Raw genomic sequence first — 19,881 nt, 5'->3', positions numbered from 1 at the left:
TGTGTGTGCTTGGAGAGAGGAGGGACAGGGGAAGTTTGTCATGTTGGAACAGACAGTGTTACCTGTCACAGTTTAGGGCAACTGCACCTGTGTTCCCCCTCAGGGGGTCCAGCCAGGGCGCCCACTCTCAGGCTTCCAGCGCACCAGCAGTTGACTTTTTGGATGGAGATCTGCATCTCTGTCCCTTCTGACTGGGGTATTTGCAGGCTGAACAGTTCCCTGCCATCACTATAGTATTCCCAGCTCAGACAAGCTGCCCTAGCACATCTGCTTGCTTTCTCTGTGGAGACAGTTAACTTTGTCCTCACCCATAACTATTTCACATTTGGGGACAATGTGTACCTTCAAATCAGCGGCACTGCTATGGGTACCCACATGGCCCCACAGTATGTCAACATTTTTATGGCTGACTTAGAACAACGCTTCCTCAGCTCTCGTCCCCTAACGCCCCTACTCTACTTGCACTACATTGATGACATCTTCATCATCTGGACCCATGGAAAAGAAGCCCTTGAGGAATTCCATCATGATTTCAACAATTTCCACCCCACCATCAACCTCAGCCTGGACCAGTCCACACAAGAGATCCACTTCCTGGACACTACAGTACTAATAAATGATGACCACATAAACACCACCCTATACTGGAAACCTACTGACCGCTATACTTACCTACATGCCTCCAGCTTTCATCCAGACCACACCACTCGATCCATTGTCTACAGCCAAGCTCTATGATACAATCGCATTTGCTCCAACCCCTCAGACAGAGACAAACACCTACAAGATCTCTCTCAAGCATTCTTACAACTACAATACCCACCTGCTGAAGTGAAGAAATAGATTGACAGACCCAGAAGAGTACCCAGAAGTCACCTACTACAGGACAGGCACAACAAAGAAAGTAACAGAACGCCACTAGCCATCACCTTCAGCCCCCAACTAAAACCTCTCCAGCGCATCATCAAGGATCTACAACCTATCCTGAAGAATGATCCCTCACTCTAACAGATCTTGGGAGACAGGCCAGTCCTTGCTTACAGACAGCCCCCAAACCTGAAGCAAATACTCACCAGCAACCATACACCACACAACAAAAACACTAACCCAGGAACCTATTCTTGCAACAAAGCCCGTTGCCAATTCTGTCCACATATCTATTCAGCGGATACCATCATAGGACCTAATCACATCAGCCACACTATCAGAGGCTCGTTCACCTGCACATCTACCAATGTGATATATGCCATCATGTGCCAGCAATACCCCTCTGCCATGTACATTGGCCAAACTGGACAGTCTCTATGTAAAAGAATAAATGGACACAAGTCAGACATCAAGAATTATAACATTCCAAAACCAGTCGGAGAACACTTCAACCTCCCTGGCCACTCGATTACAGACCTAAAAGTCACAATATTACAACAAAAAAACTTAAAAAACAGACTCCAACGAGAGACTGCTGAATTGGAATTAATTTGCAAATTAAATTAGGCTTGAACAAAGACTGGGAGTGGATGGGCCATTACACAAAGTAAAACTATTTCCCCATGCTTACTTTCCCCCCTCTACAGTTCCTCACATCTCCTTGTCAATTGCTGGAAATGGGCCATTTTCATTACCACTACAAACAGTTCTTTTTCTCTCCTGTTGATAATAGCTCACCTTAACTGATCACTCTCCTTATAGTGTGTATGGTAACACCCATTGTTTCATGTTCTCTGTGTGTATATATATCTTCCTACTATATTTTCCACTACATGCATCCGATGAAGTGGGCTGTAGCCCACAAAAGCTTATGCTCAAATAAATTTGTTAGTCTCTAAGGTGCCACAAGTACTCCTGTTCTTTTTGCGGATACAGACTAACACAGCTGCTACTTTGAAAGTTAACAGTGTGACTGCCCATGGTTATAGAGACCACACAGCTCTTCTTATGTGAGCCTATGTTATTATTAGGGTAAAAGCACTGTCGAGAAAATGTGTTTAAAACAATAGACAAACCTACCCGCATGTCAATAAACGTACCAGACATTATCCTAACAAGGGCTCTGACAGGAGCAGTCCTTCGACACGCCACCTGAGGAGTTTCCTTTGTGGTCACAAGTTCATCACAGCTTCAGCTCCATATAAGTACCCAGTCTTATGGGGTCTCAGTAGGCCCCATACTTCCAATCCTACCGTAAGGATTGGGGCCCTCCATGCACCATGTTTGCTGGATGAGGAAGAAGGCTCCAAGTCAGTTTAAAACCAGACTATTTATCCAATAAATTTGACTGTTGGTCACTGGAGAATCCCATTTGAACTAGCATATGCACATCTCTGCGTGGGGGGAGCGGGAGAACATTTCAAAAGGCTGATAACAGAGGAAGTCCATTAGCATCCCCCTCTTCCTAGAGAAGGTCCATACAGTGCCCCGTAACACGTACACAATTGCATTTTAATACAATGGAATCCCCAAGGTACTAACCCTGATTCAATCACGTTTTACTTAATTCAGTAACATTTATCTTCATTCCATAACCTTTGGTCAGGATACTACAGGATATTGTTAGTCTGTCACAATACCTCTGATCATTTCAGTGTTGCTTTGACTTCCCCCAGGTGACCTGTCACCATGCCAGGTGCTGACACGATGACAGCTAGCAAGGCAGCCGACGTGAGCAGCAAGTCTGAAAACGGTGTCTGCAAATCCATTGAGAGGTGAAAAGTCCTAAATTCTTGTTTTTCTTTTTCCCAAGGGAGGGAAGTGGAGAGGGAGTCATTACTTTCCATTGGTGCTCTCTCTCATAGCCTAAAATGTGCCTCTAGCATCAATATGCCTCAGCCGGTGTCTCTAGGCCATCAGGTTGTACGTTTAAATCCCACATCCTGATGTTAGTCTAATAACTTGTGATGATACCACAGTGCACTGCTAGACTAGGGGTGGGGGGGTCCACCCCATTAGAGGCATCATCCAAAAGGTTACACGAAAGTCCCTCCTCCCACTGAAATAGGCAGAAATTACAGGAGCATGAGACTTGGGGACAATGATACCCTGGTAGTATCTCCCTTCTATTTGGCAACCACAGATGCCAATGTCCAAGGCTGGGTGTTAGCTATGGCTGGATGCATAATGGCTGCCAGGTTTGCTTACATGCTCACTGCACTACCAGCAGGAAACCTAGGGCTGACCTACACACTGTGTTTTTGCACCATTGTAACTAAATCGATTTAGTTGTGTCAGTGCCAACCCCTGGTGTAGACGCACTTCACCCAATTTATATGAATCCAGCAGTTGATAGAATTAAACTAAACTGCGGTAAGTGCATTTATGTTGGTTTAACACAGGGGTGGGCAAACTACAGCCTGGGGGCCGCATCCAGCCCTCGATCTCCCGTCGGGGAGCAGGGTCCGCGGCTTGCCCCGCTCCAGCGCTCCAGCTGGGGAGCTGGGTCCAGGGCTTGCCCTGCTCCGCACGGCTCCCAGAAGCAGTGGCATGTCCCCCCTCTGGCTCCTATGCACCGGGGCAGCCAAGGGGCTCTGCATGCTGCCCCCGCCCCAAGCCCTGCCCCAGCAGCTCCCATTGGCCAGGAACCGCGGTCAATGGGAGCAGTGGGGGCGGCACCTGCGGATAGGGCAGTGCGCAGAGTCGCCTGGCTGCCCCTCCATGTAGGAGCCATAGTGGGGACATGCCACTGCTTCTGGGAGCTGCTCGAGGTAAGTGCCGCCCAGAGCCTGCACCCCTGACCCCCTCCCGTGCCTCAACCTCTTGCCCCAGCCCTCATCCCCCTCCAGCCCTCCAAACGCCTTGTTCCCAGCCTGGAACACCCTCCTGCACCCCCAACCCCTCATCCCCAGCCCCACCCCAGAGCCCCACACCCCCAGCCAGAGGCCTCATCCCACCCCACTCCCAACCCCCCTTGCCCCAGCCCTTAGCCCCCTCTCCCACTCTGAACTCCTCATTTCTGGCCCCACCCCAGAGCCCGCACCCCCTCCCACACCCCAACCCCCCAACTTCGTGAGCATTTGCCCACCCCTGGTTTAACTTAAGGGGGTTGTGCCTCTGTAACTAAATAGTTTTAAAATTGATTTACTTATAGTGATGCCATCTTTCTAGCATAGACAAGTCCTTATTGTCTCTGAAGAGCTTTGGATTTGAAGTGATTATGTTATAAATGTAAATGTCTTCCCAGCTGGGGCTTAATGGATGTTGATAAAAGCACTTTGAGATCCTTGGGTGACAGGTGCTCGGTGAAGTACATGTTTGTCTGATGCAGCCAGGTCTCATGTAATTAAGTGGTTTTTATCCTTTGCCACGACAAGCTTCATTTAGATGGCGTGCTCTGTGGGGCAAGAACTCTCTGTGTGGTGTGTGTTTGTACAATGGGAGCCTAATCCCTTTGTGGGTCCCCTGGATGTTACAGCTGTGTGACTGATGAACAATAATAAGAAGAAACATAAAAGTGCAATGTTATTGTGTTAATGGGCACTCTGGAAAAACTTGGAAGGTGAAATTATTGGGGGAGAGGATCACTATTGGTGAGGTTCTTTCTTCTGTTTCATCGATCTCAAGGCAAGAAAGGGCTGCTGTGATAATCTAGCCTGACTGCCTGTGTAACACAAGCCATAGAATTTCATCCAATGGCTCCTTCATCTAGCCCCTATGTTTTAGAACAACATCCAGCCTTGATTTAAAGACTCCAAATGATGGCATGAAAATCATTTGCATTGGTTAATTTCCCTCCTTTTATTTCTAGTTTGAACTTTGCTAACTTCAGCTGCCAGCCACTGGATCTTGTTATGCCTTGTCTCGATGATTAAGCCAAATAGTCTATTTAGAAAGGCGTTACCGAGTAGACTTTAGAGGATTACCTACGGTGTCCCAAGTCTGCACATCTGTTTGATAATCATGTGCTAGCTACTAAATCTTAAATAAACTAGAGTCCATTTTGACTTTTATTTTGATGCACCTGTCTAATGCACTAAGTAAAAAAGCCCTACTATTCTATTTAAAATGCATACAACAATACAAACGGACCTGTTCTCAGTATGAACATTCTTAATTTTCAAAACCTATAATCCCACCCATGCTCACCCCATTCCACTCCCTCAGAGAAAGCCTGGGATAATAGACAGGTCTTGCATCAAACTGGGCTCTGTCATAGCAAGAGAGAGAAGGAGTGCATTCCAGAGTCCAGGATCCTCCCCTGAGAATGCTCTGCAGCAGCCCCCATCTTTGAGCATCCCTGCCAACCTCACCTGCTTCAATAGAGCGTATAGAGCTGGTGTACTGATGGCCAAACCTAGAATGATCAGCAAAAGTGATTTTTTCTTCTCTTTTGTCTTTGCTGTGCAGGGTCAAGCTTGCAAGTAAAAATAATAGAAACACGGTGAAGGAATTAGAAAGACTTTGGTTTGGGTCTTCAAGTGAAAATTATTCTGAAGGTGCCAGTTTCACTCTGAGTCTAGGACCTAAAGCTGAACAAGTTTCTTCTGTGGTGAAAAGCCCATTGAAATCACTGGAGAACTTGGTGCTAGATCCAAGGCTAGACTGCTTTCAGCAGAACATGCTGAGTCCCAAAATGATTATCAGTGACCAATCTGTGGATCTTAATGTCAAGGAGAGCAGCGAAATCATAAGGAGACAGATAGGAGGCACTCAGCATTTACAGTTAGCTGGGAAAGTCAGTTTGAGGAATAAGCCCTTCAGTATCAAGGACAAGATTTCCGAGTGGGAAGGGAAAAAGGAAACACCTTCTCCTCTGGTCAGTCGGAAGGAGGAAGAGCAAGGAGTTAAAGAGGAGCACAAGATGCCATGTGTGGTGGAGAAGATGAGTGGGGAAGTTTTGGGGCCTAGGAAAGTGGACACCAAGAGACTTATAACCTGGGAGTTGGAATGCAAAGGGATAGGCAAAGAGAATGAAAGAAGAGTGGGCACTTCAAAGAGCATGGGGCAGGGAACAGAGAGGAAAGTGGAAATGCAGGAGAAGGAAGAGGAGGTTGATTCCAGTGTTGGAAAATGCAAGGAGGTGAAAGGTGGTAAGTGGGAGGTCCAGAAAGAGAACCTTTCAGTACTGACTCAGGTCAAGAAACTGGAGCAGGCCTTGAAAGAAGGATCAGCAGAATTGCAGCCACAGTTGCCAGGTACTTATTATTCCCCACACTGTCTGCAGGAGAAGGCAGATGAGGGACAAACCTTCCCAGAGGACCAGGAAGGTGTTTGTGGCTCTGAACTCAATAAGAGGCTCCTCAGCTTAGACTCAGAAATCAGTGAGCCCATTTTTGGGACTCTGGAAGAGGTGAAAGCATCTCAAGTGAAATGCAAGGATCACAGCGTGGAGAATGTGTACACAGAACCAGGGATACCGGAGAAGAAACCCTTCATCAACCCACTTCCAAAGCCCAGGCGAACTTTCAAACATGAGGGAGAAGAGGGATGGATTCCGGCAGCTAGAAATAAGAGAAACTTGCCCCCTCTGCCATCTATACCTCCCCCTCCTCTCCCTTCTTCTCCTCCCCCATCAGCTGTCAGCAGAAGACTATGGAATGGGAAACATAAGAATAATGCTGACCACAGGTATTCTGGCTTTACTATTCTAATGCTGGTACAGAAGTTCTTGATTAATTTGATGGTGGTGTACAGTTCTGCTTCTGAAAAGGGCCTCCACAAAAGTGGCATCATTGGGGTCTATGTTTATTGGGTCTCAACCTTGTTCATTAGTAGGAGGATGTCTTTCTGACTATCCGCTCCCTAAATTCACCCTGGGCTCTGAAAGTGAAGTAGTGTTCTTTCCGCCTCAGCAATGTCAGTGATCATGAGCCTGCAGGATATATTCTGCTCTGTTACACCTGTGCAAACACTCAAGGCCGATAGGTTTCCACAGGTGTAATGACTTTGAGATGGAGATCCTATGACTAGTGACAATGAGTGAGAATGAATGATTCCAGCTTGACTCGCCGATCCCAGGATGAGTTCATGATGTTGCCAGTTTAAAGACAAAACAAACAATCTTTTTTGCTTGCAGAATGAGCACAGCTGATCAGAAGCCATTGAGAGATGGTCAGGGGGGACCTTGCCATGCCATTTTTACACTGTCACTTTTCAGAGGAGAGCTGCCCTTTCTGCTCAAGTCTGTTCCTTGTTTACTCATGTTTTATTGGAGGTTGCTCCCCACCCCATCCCCTTTTGTAAGTCCAAATATTTGATGGTAGGGGAAAACCTGCCTTAAAAATGTACTGCTCTTTTTGAGCCTATCCTCTGCAGTGGATCTACCTTAAAAATAAAAATTCCTGACTTCATTTGGACTGGGAGAGGACTTTAAACCTCTCTGTGATCGACTGGCTAGGATGCTCCACTGCTGTCCCTTCTCATTATTCAATGTTGCATATTGCTCTCCTGCACCACTCATAGGAGGCCTGATTTCTGACAATGCTTACTCAAGTTGAGTAGTAATCAGTGGGACTGCTTGTGGAGGAAGACACTACTTCGGGTATGTCTAGTCTGCAGTCAGAGGTGTGATTGCAGCATGGGTAGGCATATCCACGCTAGCTTTACCTGTGCTAGCAGAACTAAAAATAGCAGTGTTACTGGGGCGACATGGGCTTAGTGCGAGCTAGCAGTGCGAGTAGGTACCCGGGGTCCTTGGCGTGCTTGGACAGTCCACACTGAAGACTGTGCTGCTGCATCTACATTGCTATTTTAGCTGTGCTAGCGCAGGTATGTCTACCCGTGATGCAGTCAGATCCCAGATTGCCGTGTAAACGTGCCGTAGGGGTTGCAGACTGTGGCCCATAGTGTTTTACATGTGTGTTAGAATCATTATACACTAAATAAACCATTGCAACCCTGACATTTGCTGACTAGTCCCAGTCTGGTAAAAACTGATTGTTGTGTCAACATTGCTTTATACGTTGTACGGGATGGATCTGTGGTGCGCTGGCTCCTCCGTAGCTCATGTTGCTGGCTGAGTGACTTGCTGGAGACGAGTGAATGATATTGAATTATTGGACTTGTAAAGTCTGTTTATCTCTACCACTCTCCATCCTATTTCTCCCCCACCCCCTCCTTCTCCCCTCCCCTTCCCCCCCGAATGGCACAGGAAGTCCTATGAGTTTGAAGACTTGCTGCAGTCGTCGTCCGAGAATGGCAGGGTGGATTGGTACGCTCAGACCAAGCTGGCCCTCACACGCACTTTATCTGAGGAAAACGTCTATGAAGACATTCTGGGTAGGAGCTTCAAGAGGGGGATGGGGAGGGGTTGGACAACTAAAAAGACTTGGAGACCATCGATAAAAACGTGTCACAGTCCAAGGCCTAACCTAGGAGAGTGTATTTATTAGGCAAGAGCATGCTGTGGTGCATCACACACAAAATATCAGCCAGCAGGAAGAAAAATATTGTGTGAACGGGTGACTGTGAAATTAAAATATTGGGTCCCACAATCCCTGGGTTCGCGTTTGTGGCACTGTGATTTATTCCACCCTTCAGCGTTAGTGCAGGTGCCTGGGGATGGCTGAGATTCCATCAGCGCCATTCCCAGGAATATTATTTTATTATCCTACACTTACATACACAGTGTTTTCCAGAACGTAGAGCAGAACACATCCCGTGTCCTGAAGAGCTTTGAGTCTAGCTGTCGCAGAGCTAGAGTTAAGTGAATCTCTTGGCAGAGTTTAGCTGGAGAGGAAGGAAATCAGTGCTGTTGTATTCTACAGAGGGGGGTCACGTTGTTTGGGATGGGAGAGAGCCACAGGAACCAGCAGGGCATTGCCATTTTGATCTTAGCAAACTCTCATGGTGTTTGGTTAGAGAGGTCTCACAAAGGATACACATCATCTTGGGATTTGCTACAGACAAGGTGGAGATGCCCTGTCCTTTCCCCGATCGGAAGAGATGGGCATTAGTTGTAAATTTTAAAACTGCCTGCCTCTTTTGCAAGAGTTAGGGGGACCTTATGTGCCCTCTTTCCCCAGCTGGTTTGGGGGCCAAAGGACAGGGGATTGCCTAACAGCTGCTGGTCAAAGACACTATGTAAGTGTCACCCTTCCAGCTGGAATAACATGGATCATATTACAGGGTTAAAGCATTGGCAAATCCCTCCATTCCTAAACAGCCACACCTCTCTCCCCAAGCTGACAAATTTCAGAGTGGTAGCGGTGTTAGTCTGTATCAGCAAAAACAATGAGGAGTCCTTGTGGCACCTTAGAGACTAACAAATTTATTTGGGCATAAGCTTTCATGGGCTAAAACCCACTTCATCGGATGCATGGAGTGGAAAATACAGTAGCAGGTATAAATACACAGCATATGAAAAGATGGGAGTTGCCTAGGGTTACCATATTTCAACAATCAAAAAAGAGGACGGGAGGAGCCCCGCCCTAGCCCCGCCCCCATCCTGCCCTAGCCCCGCCCCTGCCCCTTCCACTCCCTCCCACTTCCTGCCCCCTCAGAACCCCCAACCCTCCCCCCCACGCCTTGTCCCCTGACTGCCCCCTCCTGGGACCCCTGCCCCTAACTGCCCCCCAGGACTCCACCCCCTACCTAAGCCTCCCTGCTCCTTGTCCCCTGACTGCCCCCTCCTGAGACCTTCCCCACATCGTAACTGGCCCCCTAGGACTCTACCCCCTACCTGTCCCCTGACTGCCCCAACCCTTATCCACACCCCCACCCCCAGACAGACCCCTGGGACTCCCACGCCCCATCCAACCATTCCCCACCCCCTGACAGCCCCCCCCCAAAACTCCCGACCCATCTAAACCCCTCTGCTCCCTGTCCCCTGACTGCCCCCTCCTGGGACCCCTGCTCCTAACTGCCCTCCAGAACCCCACCCCCTACCTAAGCCTCCCTGTGCCTTGTCCCCTAACTACCCCCTCCTGAGACCCCCCCCACCTGTACTCTGACTGCCCAAAACCTTACACCCCCAACCCCCAGACAGCCCCCCCCCGAACTCCTGACCCATCCAACCCTCCCTCTGCTCCCTGTCTCTTGACTACCCCCCCCCCAGAACCTCCCTGCCGCTTCTCTGACCCCCTGTCCCCCTTACCGTGCTGCAGAGCGGCGCGCTCGACAGCAGGGGGGGGGAGCAGGGTCGGAGCTCCAGACTGCCGGAGGCCGAGGCGAACGGCTGGCCGGCGATCTGCGAATGCAGGGGGGAGGGGGAGGTTGGGAGAGAGAGGAGGGGAGTGATCTCAAGTTGCAGGGCAGAGGAGGGGGGAAGTGGAGGAGGGGCTCTGGCTGCCGGAGCTGCATGCGAGTGGCTCGATCCGGCCGGCTGCCCTGTACGCCGCGCACGCTCTGCATGGGGGGGAAGTCCGGACATTGACAAATTCCCCCCGGACGCTATTTTTAACTGAAAAAAGCCAGACATGTCCGGGGGAATCCGGACGAATGGTAACCCTAGAGTTGCCATACCAAGTGAGAGGTCAGTCTGCAAACAGCGCTGGCAGCAGGAAGAGAGTTGCAGTGTCCCCTGGTCCTGAGTGCTAATTCTCACTGCTCCTGTCTCTCCAGTGTGTTAAATGCTGATCAGATAATTACAGTTGGAATAATTCACATCCATGAAAAACCTACACCTAAAATAAGTTCTCTAGTTCAGGGGCAGTCTGTGGTTCCAGAACATTTGCATGCAGCTTTCTTTGATAGACAAAAGTACTTTTACCTCCCTCACCTTGGTGAGTCCAGACAGTCACTCATAGACTCATGGAGTATCATAGGAGAAGAGGCAGAAAAGGTCTTGTGGTGTTGTGTCCTTGTCTGATGACTTCAGCTGCGGTCCCGCCCCTCCATTGACCTCCGGCAGGGCAGGCTGTTGCACAGCCAAAGAAGAAATACAAACCATATACAGGATCCAAAGCTAAGCTGCAGTGCCTGCTCCAGCATTACTGGCCCCCTGGTTTCATTCTCAGTTAGGTGTGTACAAGAACAGGAGAAAGAAGGTTGCTTTTAACTACTGGCTCTCCGTTGTGGTGGCACGACAGTATGCATAAGGAAAGGGAAGGCTCGTAATAAATTGCCTGCCCATTCAGATACTTGGGCCTACATTTTCCATCACTGATTTTAGGTACCCAGACTGAGACACCTAGGGCCTGATCTCTCAGAGGCGCTGAGTATCTTCAGCTCACTTTCAAGTTAACTGGAGTTGAGGGTGCTCAGCATTTCTGAAGAATCAGGCACTAGCTGTCTCAAGGTGGGCACCTACAAATCAAGGCACCCCAAATTAGCAGCATGAGGCTTATGCACCACTTAAGACCCACTTAAATGATATTTGAAAGGCTTAGGTGGGACTTAGATGGAGCACAGGCCTTTAATTCAGAGAGAACAGGGAATCAGAAGAAAGAAGAGAAGGGATATTAAGGGCCACGGTATATGAAAACCTTATGACTTCTCCACTGACAGGGAAATGGACTGGAGGACTTAATGGGTCTTTTCCATCTCTAACTTCTGTGACATAACTCTGTGGCTGGATACATCCTGGTCAGGATTTGGATGCAATCCAGTAAGCAGCTGGACTCCCAGAGCTGGAGAGAAGGAAGGGATGGCAAGAATGTTTGAGAACAATTTTTTTTAACCAGCAGATGTGTGTGTGTGTGTGGGTGGGGGGGGGTGGGGGGGGGGGGAGAAAGCCATAGGATCCCAGCAGAGATTTTGTGGGACTCCTCCAGGATTTTCTGCATTTCTTACCTATAGCGTGTGGCTCTTTGCTGCAGATCCACCATCGAAGGAAAACCCCTATGAAGACATTGAGATGAACAGCCGCTGCCTGGGGAAGAAATGTGTCCTGACTTTCCCAGCCTCCCCCACCTCCTCTGTACCTGGCACGCCCTCCAAGGTATCCTGGTTCAACCAGCATGACTTGTGACCAGTTCCCAAAAGGCTTTGGGAGAAATCCTGCTCTCATTGAGGCCAATGGAGTTTTACTATTGACTTTAATGGGGCCAGGATTTTACCTTTTAGGTTTTAGCTACTGTTGAGGGGAGGTGCAAGAGCGAGAACAGAGAGCCATGGGCACAAGAATTGCCATGTTCACCCTTTGGTACGGTGTCTTGTTTTCGTTTTTCTCACACGGGGGTTAACTCCTAAGCAGTATGCCAGGAGCATGCATCTGGAACTCGCTCAATAATCCGTGATAAGATTTAAGGGTTTGTAATTGTCAGTGCTACATTAAGATTTTATGCAAGAAGGGTGTGATACCAGGATCATGTTTTGTTTTGGACAAAATCCTGTTTTGATCCATTTCCTCTGTAAATATGTGTTCCCAGTGAAGTCTCCCCATCGTGCAAGCAGTTTGGGGGAAAGCAAGCAGATCACAAAAGGAAGGGCAGCTGTTTGATCTTAACCAAGATGGTAACTCATATATGCACAGACTTGCTAAGGGCTGTGATAGTGCAGTGGGCTCATGTCGGCCTTTCGCCTCTGGAAACCTGGAGTCAGATTTTTATTAGGTTCCAAGTGAAAATGAGTTGTGCTCTGATCTAGTCTACACGTGTCCAGCACAAAACTAACTGTGGACGTCCGTTGCAAAATTTGGTTCCAGGGCTGACCTCTCCTGAGGTTCAGGGGCATTTGCATTTGGGGTGTTGGTTTGGGCCCAGTTCTACAGAGAATCCCCACCAGATGGCAGTCTCAGTTTCAATCTAGCGGAACCCCAGAGCCGGAGAGCAGGGTGGGGTTGCGGTTTAGAGTTGAGGACCTTTGGCAGAGCTATGAGGAGGAAGTTTTACCTGTTCCGGGCTGCTTTGTATTTCGCTCAGCCTTGCGCTTTTAGCCCCACAATTTTGTGAGTGCTACATTCACGCACAATATTTAAAACCAGGGAAAGGCCATTTATTGCTGCAGTGTAAGGTAGCCTCCTCCTCTTTAAAGTGGCACTGGATGCGCCGCCAGTCAAGACCCAGTAATCTCATCAGCATCCATGGGCAATATGTAATCCATTTTTGCAGCTGTTAAGAATTGTGAAGTGAAGCATCTATCACTCCCTCCATTAGGAAGGTCCTGTTGGATTTCCGTTGATCAGTTTGGTTAAAGGTAGCAACCAACTCCCTGTGGTTTCACTGGGAGGCGCTTACTAGAATTCCTGGCTAGCTCAGACAGCCTTAACAAGTGCACCCTTGAGGTCCTACTTTCTTGGGGACTCCCCCATCTCATGCAAGCGCTGCAACTCTCAATCTGACACTGTCTTTCTCTTGAGCAATGAGACCAGAGGAGGGGGTAAATATATGGTCTGCGCCTCTTTCTGGAAGCTTGTGATCCAGTGAAGGGCAGCCATGCTGTCTGCCTCCTGTGTCATTCCAGTTGGTACCTGTTCTACCCTTAGACCCGGGGTTCTCACAACCAATTTTTTGGTGACCTCAGAGTGCAGCCACCAACTCTTGCTGGTGGCTGCCCTGACAATTTTTCCTAAAATACTTAATTAACTTTAGGAAAAACAAATAAATACGCACATATATGCTTCCAAATCATTGTAATTTAATTATGTAGAGTTTGGGTTTTTTTGCAGACTCAATAATAAAAATAATGTACAGTTGTCACTGTTCTGTATTGGATCTAAACAGAATAGAAACCCAAATAAGGTGCTTTGCACATTCTTCTCTCTTTTTGTTGTTTCTTTGGCTTTTTGGTAGCTTTTTTTAAGACTTGCTAGCTAGTAAGTCTGCTGCTGCGAAAAGTAACATTTGTATGTTTGTTAATATTGTTTTTCACAGCCTCCCAGCTAGCTAGTAAGTCTGCTGTGAAAAGTAATATTAACAAACATACACATATAAATTTTCACAGCAGACTTACTCAGCCCTGGCAAGCCAGAAGCCCTGGACGGGGAGGTGGGTAGGGGGACAGCAGTGTCCAGGAGCGATGGGGGGGTGGATGACTGATCGGTGAGGCAGCAGGGGCCAGGGGAGATGCGAGGCGTGTGTGTGTGAGCCAAGGGCCGGCACCAGCCGCCGCATGGCCAGAGTCCAGAGCCAGAACCCAAAACCACATGACCGGATCCTGCTGCCCACCAACCCAGGGCTGAAACCAAGACTCACCGCCCCTAGCAAGGTGGGGAATTCACTGGTTGCCTGCTCCTCTGACGTTTGGGGCTCCAGATGGGGGCAGGGCCCAACCCCTGCTGGTGGCCCTGGGGGAGGTTCCACTGCTTTGCTGCCCCACCTCCACTGTCCAGGAGGCTGTCGTGGCCGCAAGAAAAGCCCCTGGTGGTCACAGTGGCCGCATTTGGGAAACGCTGCCTTACACTGTCCAGGCTGCCTCAGGCTCAGCCCATGTGACAGTAGACGATCACGCTAGTAACAAGTAATGTCGACAGCGGGGGTATAAGCTCAGTTTTCCTTACCAAGAGCCCTCGCCGTGCTATCCAAGCTGCAGATATTGTTATTAGAGCTGATTTCAATTTTTTCAAAATGTTGAAAACTTTCCCCCCCCAAAAAATGTTGCTGTTTTTCAAGCAGCTTCTAGGGTGATTGAGATTTTTTAGAAAATGTGAAATTGCAATGAAATGTTCTTATGAAAATGTGTCTGCATTTTTTGATCAGCTCCTTACCCCCCAGAGGTAAACTGTAGCATGGCTGTATAGCTAATCTCTTCATCACAGGTATTTGGGATGGAATTCCCACCTGTGCAGAGGGCACATACAAGGACCCATCCACCTCGTAAGTCCCACTCAAGCTCTCAAAATGGGACTGAACTATTGCATAGGCCTTGTGCTGGCCCTCTGCACGGGGATGGATTTCATCCTTATGGCGCCCCCTGTCAAGGAAGTATCTAGGAGCTGAAATAACACAGTTATACTGCTACATGGTTCTTAACACAAAAAATTGCTGTCCCACGTTGGTCAGGAAAAATGTGCTGTTAACACCCTGTCTGATAGCCAGCATAGTTTCAACTATAGCATGGACCTTACTGGACCCAAATCGTGGTAGAGCCCTGCCCCGTCCCATTCCCCCAACCCAGAACTGACTACGAATGTCTGAGAGGCTCCCCACCCTGAAGACCCATCATAAATAATTTGAATCGTTGGGTTGATGGAAGAAGCAGTGGAGGCCAGTCTCCAAAGGAGAAGTTTCTTCACCCTCTTGGAAGCCGTGAAGAAGCAGATGGCTCATTTTTGCCCCCAATTCCTTCCTCCCTGGAAGGTGTTCCATTCCTGGGAGGGGGGGCAGAGTAAGCTCTTCAGGGCAGGGATTGTCTCTGTGGGTGTACAGCACCCAACACAAGAAGAGCTGATCCTGCTTGGGCCCTCCGGGTGCTGCTGTACTATAAAGAAGGAGAATGCGATAAAAGTTGTTACCGAGAGTCATTGCACTGAAAAGCAGCTTGCTCGGATTTAACCAGAGAGCTGAATTTGAAATCCATTTGAATTAACTGTTTGTTATCTAAACAGCAGTGGCCTAACTCTGTGCCTGTTGACTCAATGGCAGAACTCCCATTGACTTCAAACGGGAGCAGAATTAGGCCAACGCTGAGGGCGTTTGAAAATCCTGCTATCACAGGAGTGAGTTGAACTTTGACCCTCTTAAAGGCCAAAGCTCATCCTGTGACATACCAACAGGAAAAATTGTAGGCACTGGCCAATACTGACAATGTAAAGGGAAGCTGCACCTTCACACCCACACATAGGTTCCTGTAATTTCGCTAAATAAAAAAGTTACAAATAGTCAGGGCCGGCTCCAGGCACCAGCCCACCAAGCTTGTGCTTGGGGCGGCACCTGGAGGGGGGCGGCGCGGTGCGTCGCTCCGGCTCCAGGGAGAGCGGGGCCACGGGCGGGCTCGCCGCCCTCCCCCCCGGCGCTCTGGCTGCTAGGGAGAGCGGAGCCCCGGCCGGGCACTCCGCCCTCCTCCCAGGGCTCCGGCTGCCTCCCCCGCGGCGCCCTCCCGCCAGCCGCCGGGGAGAGCGGAGCCCCGGCTGGGGCTCGCCGCCCTCCCCCCGGCCGGGGCTGGCCGCCGGGGAGACTGGAGCCCTGGCCGGGCACTCCGCCCTCCTCCCAGGGCTCCGGCCGCCCTCCCCCCTGGAGGTCTCCCCCCGGCCACCGTGGAGAGCGGAGCCCAGGCCGGGCACTCCGCCCTCCCCCCGGCGCTCTGGCCGCCGGGGAGAGCGGAGCCCTGGCCGGGGTTCGCTGCCCTCCCCCCGGCGCTCTGGCCGCCGGGGAGAGCGGAGCCCCGGCCAGGCACTCCGCCCTCCTCCCAGGGCTCCGGCTGCCCTCCCCCCCGGCGCCCTCTCCCCGGCCGGGCACTCCGCCCTCCTCCCAGGGCTCCGGCCACCCTCCCCCCGGCTGCCAGGGAGAGTCACCGCCCTCCCCCCGGGGCTCCGGCCACCCTCCCCGCCCCCCGCGCCCTCCCCTGCTGTGCGGGGGGGCAGGGAAGGGGCGGCAAAAAATAGTGGAGGGATTAGAACTGGTGAGGAGAGAATGCTCCATGACTTCCATCTGTATTCCCTCCTCTACTTCCTCTTCACACTTCTCCCAAAGTGTCATTTCACAGTGGCCCTATCTCTCTCTGGAGCTTCTCCCAGCATTGTCCAGGAGTTGCTCCCTAGGATATATGAGGCACTCCCTCCCCCTGAGTATGCTGCTTTGGCACTACTCCCAGCTCCTTTGGTCTGGGGAATTTAGAATCTGAACATTGATACTATAATATATCAGCCTGTTGGGCTACGACTGGACTTAACCAACCATTTACTGATGGGGTTAGGAAGAAACTAATTCCATTGCTGTCCATGATGGGGTTTCTTGCACCTTTCTCTGGAATATTGTTTTTAATTGTCTGGCACAATATTATCTTTAATTGTCTTGCACAGTAGTCCTGTGAAAACTGTGACAGCCATGCAAAGTTCTTGGGCCTGTGAGAATCTGCCAAGCATACTGGTAAGCCATGTCTGCCTGTGTGCTAGCCATGTGCTCCAGCTCACCTAATTGAAATTAGTGCTGTCACAATGTTTCCTTGAGACGTATGGTGAGATAGAGAGTGCTGTGTTAATTTATTTCCTCTCCTCCGTTCTGTCTCCTTCCCCAGTTGCTTTCCAAACCCATTTTCTTTCGACAAAACTCAGAGCGGCGGAGTTTCAAACTGCTGGACATACGGAAACTGAGTCGTGACGGTACTGGGTCCCCTTCCAAAATCAGCCCTCCCTCTACCCCCAGCAGTCCAGATGATACCTTCTTCTCCCTGGGAGATTCTCAGAATGGCAAGAGGAGAAGGAAGATTCCCAAGGTAACTTCAGGATTTTTTTCCCCCCTTATCCTGGCTTCTCATGTGTTGTTACATTGATAAGGACAAATTTTTGGTGCAATTTCCAATGTCATGCCCATAAAATTTAGGAAGAGTTCTGGGCTATGACTTGATTTCCGTTAACCTTTCACAGTTAGTACTAAACATTTTCTACATCCCACCCATCCTTTTTCTCATGGGAAAAAAGGGGTCCAAAGATCTCTGCAAGGTCTAAAGCAGTGGTTCTCAACCAGGAGTACATGTATCTCTGGGGGCCCACAGAGGTATTCCAGGGGGTACACCAATTCCTCTAGATATTGGTCTAGTTTTACAACAGGTACATAAAAAGCACTAGTGAAGTCAGTACAAACTAAAATTTCATACCGACAATGACTTTATACTGCTTTACATACTATACACTGAAATGGAAATACAATATTTATATTCTAGTTGATTTATTTTATAATTATATGGCAAAAATCAGAAAGCAAGTAATTTTTCCACAATAGTGTGCTGTGACACATTTGTATTTTTATGTCTGATTTTGTATGCAAGTAGTTAAGTGTCATGAAACTTGAGGTACACAAGACAAATCAGACTCCTGAAAGGAATACAGTAGTCTGGAAAGGTTGAGAGCCACTGGTCTAAAGAATGTATTTTTCTCTTTGACATGTCCCACACTATTGTGAGGGATAAAACAAGTAAAAAAGCAAATTCAGAATTAGAAATTTCAACTAGATTTTTTTAATGAAATTCAAATGTTGATAGAAAATTGATCAATTTTTCGCAAAGAATACATCTTGGTTTCCAACCATGTTTACTGAAGGACATTGAGAGCAGTGGATCCAATGAAGGGCCATGTGTCCAATAGTTGTTACCTGGTGATAATATATATTTTCTTTCAAGATATTATTCACTAGATGTCTCAATGTGCTGTAAGAGTTCCAAGCAGGGGTATGATCCCACGTAAACAAAGGAGACAAAGCTGGAACTCAAGCTGTGTAGAACCTTGTTTGTTTGTCTGTAGTTATAGATGTTTTCTTTAATAACACTTCCTGTATAAGATTGACTGTGATTTCATATATCATGACACTATTTTAGATTTAGATCGGGGAGTAGTTGGGTTCAATTCAAGTGAGGCTGTGGACCACGTATTGAATGCTTTCAAAACATGGTTATTTTTCCTGCTCTTAGCAAGGCTCTGGCAAAGGTTAGCAGTGCTAGGCTGCAACTGTGTCTCTGAGCAGACAGTCTTCCTTTGGGAAAATGTGTGCTTGTGTGTATTTATGTCTTCTGATCATGTGTTCTCATGTGTACAAATCTAATTGTGCATGTGTTGTACATATTGGGTCTTCACAATGTTTGTGTTCATGCCTAAAAAGAGATGCAGATTTTTCCCATGTGTCTACTTAGTGTGCTTGTGTGTGTGTGTGTGTGTGTGTGAGAGAGAGAGAGAGAGAGAGAGAGCGCATTCACGTTTCAGGATGTGCATGTGTGTACACAAGTTCACATTAAGTGCCATGGATGGGGAAGTTAAGGGGTGTGAACTTATTGGTGAGTGTAGTGCTGTGTGCCCGGGAATAAGATGTACTATATACATTGATGTTGGTACCAACATGAGAACCAGGACAGACAGCTCGAGATGTGAAATAAATGATCTCTCCTAAAGGCTTTTGTTTAAAGCATTTCTGACCAAATTTGTACTAAGTCAGTAAGTCCAGCACCTCTTTATCATTGTCGATTACACGATGGTTGTTCTCCAGGCTCGCTCATAGGTGTGTATGTACTAGCGTAGTAACAAAGCCACACTGTTAACATAAAGCCTTTCTGCTTCTTGTGGCCCCTTCTTTTGCCTCCCCCAAGATCCCATCTGCACGATGAATTGTGTCATGCTGGGCATCCATTTCATATTTTAAAATATCAATAATTGAGCTGTGCCGCTGGGGTGGATGGGACGGGATTCATTTGAAATTGTTCTTTAAAACTCTCGGAGCTGGATCTTCAGGTTTACCTGTGTGTAAGTTGCATTCTGCCACCTTGTTGCCATCCCATACCCAGGGAATGTTTCGGGCCAAGGTAGATCAGCCTCAGGTGCTCTATATATCCTAGGAGCCACTGGCCTTAGATGACAGCAAGATCTGATCATGCCCCATTCATCCTACTCCCAGGACACCAACTGGACCAACTGACAGCCACGAGCCACCTGGCCTTGAACTGGCTATAGTGACTTCAAACTACCTGGGGATTTCCCTACACAAGGGGAACCCCCATTTGCCCTGTGAGAGTCACTCGCTGCCTGCAGTGCGAAGAAGGATGACGAGCTGACCCCTTGAATCTACAGCCCTGACTAGTCTACAAAAGGGACTGTACTAAAAGACTTTTTTTAAAAGCTCATTTTAACAGTGGCTTCAGTTAGCAATGATTTCCCCCCATGTGGAAAATGTATAAAGTGTCTAAAGCATTTTTTTAAATAAGGTTCTCAGTAACCTAAGTAGGTTTTCAAATCCTCAATAGGTCTCTAACATGCTTTCTGTAAGAGGTGTTGAGAACAGTTTAACCCCAATCTTTACTGGTAATCTGTTGTTCTCGAATCCACTGGAGTGGGGAGGGCTGGTCCAGGGCATGGCCCAGGGGGACTCATTGTCAACAAAGGGTAGACAGGGTCATAGTGTTTATGGTACCTATAGGGTCTAGTGGTGAGAA

At 48.5% G+C, this 19,881-nt stretch overlaps 1 protein-coding gene across 8 annotated transcripts in view; it reads left to right on the top strand.

Annotated features, from left to right (window-relative positions):
- DENND2A (DENN domain containing 2A) overlaps window positions 1–19,881 on the top strand; it is a 104,365-nt gene that overhangs the window by 52,685 nt on the left and 31,799 nt on the right. For 7 of the 8 annotated variants that reach the window (XM_065565602.1, XM_008171129.4, XM_008171125.4 and 4 more), the window contains 5 exons: window positions 2,604–2,702; window positions 5,338–6,558; window positions 8,081–8,208; window positions 11,688–11,809; window positions 16,984–17,181. In XM_065565602.1, the coding sequence (XP_065421674.1) occupies window positions 2,617–2,702; window positions 5,338–6,558; window positions 8,081–8,208; window positions 11,688–11,809; window positions 16,984–17,181 (1,755 nt within the window). In that variant the 5' untranslated portion in view covers window positions 2,604–2,616. The remainder of the gene's footprint in view (window positions 1–2,603; window positions 2,703–5,337; window positions 6,559–8,080; window positions 8,209–11,687; window positions 11,810–16,983; window positions 17,182–19,881) is intronic. The other variant, XM_065565610.1, reaches the window with a different exon arrangement.

Source organism: Chrysemys picta, chromosome 1, assembly GCF_011386835.1.
Source record: "Chrysemys picta bellii isolate R12L10 chromosome 1, ASM1138683v2, whole genome shotgun sequence".
Lineage (NCBI taxonomy): Eukaryota > Metazoa > Chordata > Testudines > Emydidae > Chrysemys > Chrysemys picta.
This window is presented reverse-complemented; position numbering and strand designations above follow the sequence as displayed.